Below are 6,975 nucleotides of genomic sequence, written 5' to 3'. Positions count from 1 at the left end.
AGAAGAGTATGATAGTATCTATACACACAGACATATTCATCTAATTTCTGCAGAAATTTCACTACCCTTAATTAACCATATCTGAAAATAAATTTATTAATTTATATATATATATATATATATATATATATATATATATATAATTGTATCTTATTACAAACGAGTACAAATATTTATCATAGTTTATTTTGAGCAACATTAACAGTACATTAGTTAGCAAATTTTATATAATTGGCACGTTTAAATTTACTAATTCTAGATATTAATTTTTTTATAAATTTATTCGTTCAACACAGTTATATTTTTATTTATTTAATTTTATTTATGTACTTTATTAAGTCAACAATAATTCGTTTATATATAATACTGTCTTTTTGTTTCAATAGCAAATAACATGGAAATATCTCGTAGCTTAATTATTTACACAATAATAATAGAAATAGAAATATATAATTGTGTATATATATGCATATATATATATATATATATATATATATATATAAATAACATGCTGGCAAATTTATAAATATTGGTCTCGAATATGAAAATGACTATTTAGAAATTTTATTTGCTTGATGATGAATTATATTTTTAAAATGTTTATTTGCAGTCAAACAGTCGGAATAAAATGCATTAAAATCATTTATCGTTTCGATACCGTATGTGTGTCATCATTCAGAACGTTAATAATTTCTAAAAAAATATTGAAGTTTTGAAAAAAAAAACTACAAGATTACTACTAGAACAAATATAAATATCAATACATACCAAAGTAGAAAAAAAACAACACATTTTTTAACTTCCCGAAGGAAAAGTTTATGTTTTCATCAAAAAATCCGATTCGCTAATTTTATGTTTTCTCGACGTTTCAAGCCATTCTGAATCGAATGATACGAAATTTGGAAGAAGTATGTGTGTGTGTGTGCGTGTATGTGAACAGATTTTTTGCCGTAAATCGACGTTTTCTCAAAAACGCCTGAGCCGATTTCAAAAATTTAAAAGCCATTTGGTGTATCACAATGAGAACTATCGCTTCTCAGTTTTGTGCGACGATCGGCCGAGCCGTTTCTTTGTAATTTGGAAAAAATGTTAAACTTTTCGTCCACATTTAAAAACATATTACATAAATACAAAGTTGATGATAAATATAAATATATAAAAAAATTACACATTAGTGTTCAATCAATTTTACATCATAATTAATTTTTTCTGTTGTTTTTCCTGGTTTGGTATGTAAAATATCCTCCTGTTTATATATTTATATTTATCATAAACTTTGTATTTGTGTAATATGTTTTTAAATGTGTTGTTTAAATGTGGACGAAAAGTTTAACATTTTTTCCAAATTACAAAGAAACGGCTCGGCCGATCATCGCACAAAACTGAGAAGCGATAGTTCTCATTGTGATACACCAAATGGCTTTTAAATTTTTGAAATCGGCTCAGGCGTTTGATGACACACATCAAGTGTCGAAACGTTTAATGGAATAAATAATTTTGTTATTTAATTTTTTTTTAATTCGACGATTGGGCTGCAAAAATATTACAAATATGTATCAACGTCGACAAAACTATCATCGTATATATATATATATATATATATATATATATATATATATACACGTATATATACGTATATAATAGATATTTATATAAATTCTTTGTTTATTTTTACAATTTGACTCCAAATAAACGTATATCAAATACTAGACAAAATTTTATAACCTATTATGACAAAATTATAAAACATTTGAAAAAGCTTTCAGCCAAATGTATATGAAAACAACCCTCATTAAAGCCAATATTTAGAATAACTTGTATAATTTAATAATTTGTTTCTTAATCGACTAACAATCAATATATTTAAGTAAAATTAATTGTAATTTGAGCATGTCGGTTAAAATTTATAATGGACATGGTTTGTTTATAGAAACCTATAAGGCCTCGAGCTCATATACAAAATAAATTAACTCGAATGGAATATTCTGAATCGAAGACAATTTTATTATACAAAATGTATATGTGCTCGAGATCTATTAATAATATATATATATATATATATATATATATATATATAAGCCTATATTATATTTTTATTTACATCTACATTTATATATAGTATGAAAAATATATTATATAAACATTTATCAACACAAAGACAAAGAATTTTATAATTTAAAAATTATTTTAATAAAAATCCCTGCCTTATCAGTATTTAAATACTATATAGAATTTTTATACAATCACATATTAGACGACTCAAATTATTTTGTGACTTTTATGTCTCAAAATGTTTGCTAATTTATATAAAATTGGAATTATTTACACGGGTAAAAGAAATATCAATGTGGCAGTCGAATTTAAATGAAATTTTGTTTGTGAGTGGAAATTAGAATTTAAGGCCATTTTTTATATAAATTTTAGTGAAAAGAAGTTTAAAGAATTTTTTTATATAGTTTGCATTGCAATTACATTAAGCAAGCATGAAATACATTCACTCGAGCACTTTGATACTTCATAAAAAAAAGATGTATGAACTCAGCAACTACCCTTGACACATGCTAAGATATATATATATATATATATATATATATGTATATATATATATATATATATATATATATATAGATATTTGGTTCATCTCGTGTTTCATATTGTTGTTAAGCTTCCTGTAAAACTTTCTCACGAAAAGTTGTAGTTTTTCTGATTTAATCTTTGCATATGATGAAGTACTTTTATACATACCTATATGTATATATATAAATAATTTTTTTAGTCCTTATGTACATGAAAATCTCCATATCGACTAGGCCATTCCTGAATCAAACGATCTAGAAACAAAATCAAAATTATTATTATGATCATAGTTTATCAATATATCAAAATAATAATTAAAAACTGAAATTATAATTGAAAAACACATGCAGTTCTGAATTTTCACCCTACAACCATAAACCCCTATTCTGCAATAGTAATTTTAATAATCAAATCATTTTTTTTATCTATATTAAGATTTCTAGCAGTTATTGAAAAAATTAAATTTGACTACAAAAACATTTTTTTAAATGAGGGTTGTCCACCCCAACTAATTTTTTAAATTTTTTGTACAAGTTTTTTTTAACTTCCCGAAGGAGAAGTTTATGTTTTCATCAAAAAATCCGATTCGCTAATTTTATGTTTTCTCGACGTTTCAAGCCATTCTGAATCGAATGAGACCAAATTTGGAAAAAGTATGTGTGTGTGTGTGCGTGTATGTGAACAGATTTTTTGCCGTAAATCGACGTTTTCTCAAAAACGGCTGGACTGATTTCAAAAATTTAAAAGCCATTCGATGTATCTCAATGAGGACTATCGTTCGTCAGTTTTGTGCGACGATCTACCAAGCCGTTTCTTTGTAATTTGGAAACAAGTGTTAAACCTTTCGTCCACATTTAAGCTCATACTACCGAATCGATTTTAAAAAATCAAAAACTGTTCGAAAGACATTAGTTGGGAATGATAATGATTAGATTTAGGTGAAAATCTACCGAACCGTTTTCTTGTAATTAACTGTTGAAAAAAAAAATTGAGTCGATTTTTATGGAACTTTTTTTGGCGATATATACCATGGTCTTATAGAACTTACTGAAATATTACGGCCTTACGACAAGTAGTTTAATTTTAAAAATTCATCAAAGTTTGAGAAAATGAGTAGTTTTCTTGACGTTTGTTCAAATTAAAATTATATGATTTAGTTGGTATAACGATAGTATACTTGGTCTTGAACATAGTAAACTATTAAAGTCCTACGGAAACTGGTTCAATTATAATTATAATTATTGATTTTTGAAAATATGCTCTTAGAAAATACTCCCAGTTAACGTGTTCGTTCGTTCGTTTGCAATGATGTGTAATAAATCCACTAAATTAATTTATTTTTTATTGATCAAGTCGATTATTTACACATATCGGGAAGTTCATGTAACTTGCCTCAAGGCAAAATACCAGTACCAACTAGTTGATAATTTTTTTTACATTCTCCTGACCTAATAATAAAGCATGAATTTTACTTAAAAAAAAAAACAATTTATTTTTATCAAATGTTGCACACCCTTCCTATTTTACCATTGTAAAAAAAATCCCCGATGCATAGTTTATAAATAGCTTTTTTAAGGAGTAATTTTTGCAAAAAATGAGAAATTAAATATTAAAATCTGAAAATTCCACAGTTTTTGATAGGGAACTAGGTACCATACAAAGCTGTAACATTTTCCACTCTCTCAATTTTTTTTTCAATATCAGTCAATTCGTTGACCATGCCAAATAGCAATATAGTTTAAAATGAATTATGGGATTTTTCTTCGTAATTAAAAAAATAATGCGGTAATAATATAACAAACTTTTGAATATTTAAATGTGTCAATTCAATTTGACGGCAAAATGACGAATTCCGGGTCAGCTAGTATATATATATATATATATATATATATATATATATTATTACCTATAACTTATTTGCTTGCAGTCTCTGAAATGTGCTTTGCATAACAAAATTGTACCCAGCATAACAATGGGTAATCCGAGTAAACAGCAAATCATTTCACCAGTAACAGCAGGCCCCCATTCGACTATAGCTGAAATCACAAAAAAGAAATCAAAATCTATTAGGTGATAATTGTAAAAATGTGTTTGAAGGAAAACTTTTTTAGGCGCGACTAGGGAGTAAATCTGTGCAAATGCAACGGAAAAAGCGAATAACGAATGAAAAATCTGTGCCGTGTAAGAAACGTAAGTTTATTAAAATAATCTGTATTATTCGTGGTTACTATATGTTTTTAGAAATTATTTTTATAAGCTAGACACATACTACAGCTGCTCAAGAACAAGACTGTATCGCCAGCGAAATAGTCAAAACAAACAAACAGTCAATAAATGTATGTTAATTTCAATAACTTGACGAGTGAAACAACTGTTCTTGTTCAAATGTCAAAGCTTAGAATTTCATTTTACTGAATCCTGAACGTAAAGTATTACAAAGTTTCACATTGTTATAAATAATGCAGAATGAATTGATATTCAGATTTATTACTCTAAATAAGAGATCAAGCACGACAATAGTTTGTAGAATCATTTGACTTTTTTTTAATAATTGGGATGTATAACTTTTGTAGCAACTACTATAATCAACAACTTTTTACGAATTTGTAGTCGAGGTGTGTAAAGAAGTTTTACTTTAAAAATTTTAGATGGTATTTCTTATGGCATGTGGGGTATCGTTTGAAAGGTCTCGACTAGTAGAAAACGATTTTCACAAAAATGATTATATTGTAATAAAAACGTTATTGCAAACAATATTATAATGTTGAAATTTATTCTTTTTTTTTAATAATTGAGGCGTAAAACTTTAGCGAATATTAAAACCAACGCTGTTTTTGAATTTGTAGCCGAGGTGTCTAAAGAAGTTTTACTTCAAAAATTTTCAATTGTATCTTTGTAATAAAAACATTATATTTTATTGCAAAAAATAATAGAATGTTAAAATTTGTTTTTTTTAATAATTGAGGCGTAAAACTTTAGCGAATATTAAAACCTACACTTTTTACGAATTTGTAGCCGAGGTGTCTAGAAAAGTTTGACTTCAAAAATTTTCGATGGTATCTTTATTGGCATGTGGGGTATCGTTTGAAAGGTCTCGACGAGTAGAAAACGAATTTCACAAAAAATGATTATTTTGTAATAAAAACGCTATATTTTATTGCAAAAAATATTAGAATGGTAAATTTAAAGATTTTTTGCTTAAAAAATTGAGTAAAACTTTTGCAGCAAATACTAAAATTCGATCAAAACTTTTTACGAACTTAAGTGTCTAAAGAAGTTTTACTTCAAAAATTTTTGATTTTATCTTTGTAATAAAAACGTTATATTTTATTGCAAAAAATAGAATGTTAAACTTTATTCTTTTTTTTATTAATTGAGGCGTAAAACTTTAGCGAATATTAAAGCCAACACTTTTTACGAATTTGTAACCGAGGAATCTGAAGAAGTTTTACTTCAAAATTTTTCGATTGGATCTTTTATGGCATGTGGGGTATCATTTGAAAGGTCTCGACGAGTAGAAAACGAATTTCACAAAAAATGATTATTTTGTAATAAAAACGCTATATTTTACTGCAAACAATATTATAATTGAAATTTATAGCCGAGGTGTCTAAAAAAGTTTTACGATTTTTCGATTGTATCTTTGTAATAAAAACGTTATATTTTATTGCAAACAATATTAGAATGTTATTTTTTTTTATTAATTAACGGGTAAAACTTTAGCAAATATTAAAACCAACACTTTTTACAAATTTATAGCCGAGGTGCCTAAAGAAGTTTTACTTAAAATTTTTTAGATTGTATTTCTTATGGCATGTGGGGTATCATTTGAAAGGTCTCGACAAGTAGAAAACGAGAAAACATTTATATACAGATATATTTCATAATGGACATCTATGCAGTTTATTTATTGCTAGTTTTAATGAAATTACTCGAGATTGTTATCCCTACAAACAAATCCATCCACAAGGATATAAAAAAAATATTCAAGGTCTAAAATAGACAAATAGATAGAGTAATTTTGTGTAATAGATAGAGTTTTTGTGTGGTCACAAATGTATACTTAAATCGCTTTAGAATAATGAAAATATTGATCAATAAGTTGGAACAAATTTAGTAAATTATTATAATTCTAAAAAAATATTCATTTGTTGATGTGACAAAATCTTTAGACTTTGTAGAAGACATCAAACAAAATATTTGAGGCCATAATAGACAATTAGGTGACAATATTTTTGCACTTGAAATGAAAACCATGAATAGTCAGTTAAAAAAACGTTGGAAATTATTAAGATTTTAAGCAATATTTCATAGTACACTGTGTGAACGATAATTACTGATCGGAAACTACTTCATTTCTTTAATAAAGTTTCAAGTCCAAAATGCTAATTACAATGA

The 6,975-nt window shown here is 26.1% G+C and overlaps 1 protein-coding gene across 1 annotated transcript in view; it reads right to left on the bottom strand.

Moving 5' to 3' along the window:
- Positions 1–2,750: 2,750 nt before the first annotated feature.
- Positions 2,751–6,975, bottom strand: part of LOC113367185 — a 103,502-nt gene continuing 99,277 nt past the window's right edge. The window contains exons 9-10 of the mRNA XM_026608814.1: positions 4,484–4,613; positions 2,751–2,831 (exon numbers count right to left, since the gene is read on the bottom strand). Of these exons, the coding sequence (XP_026464599.1) occupies positions 2,807–2,831; positions 4,484–4,613 (155 nt within the window). The 3' untranslated portion in view covers positions 2,751–2,806. The remainder of the gene's footprint in view (positions 2,832–4,483; positions 4,614–6,975) is intronic.

This window comes from Ctenocephalides felis, unplaced genomic scaffold, assembly GCF_003426905.1.
Source record: "Ctenocephalides felis isolate EL2017-DRISC unplaced genomic scaffold, ASM342690v1 CF-g0.4_SCAFFOLD_01170, whole genome shotgun sequence".
NCBI classification, from domain to species: Eukaryota; Metazoa; Arthropoda; class Insecta; order Siphonaptera; family Pulicidae; genus Ctenocephalides; species Ctenocephalides felis.
Note: the sequence above shows the minus strand (reverse complement) of the source record. Positions and strands in the feature narration are given on the sequence as shown.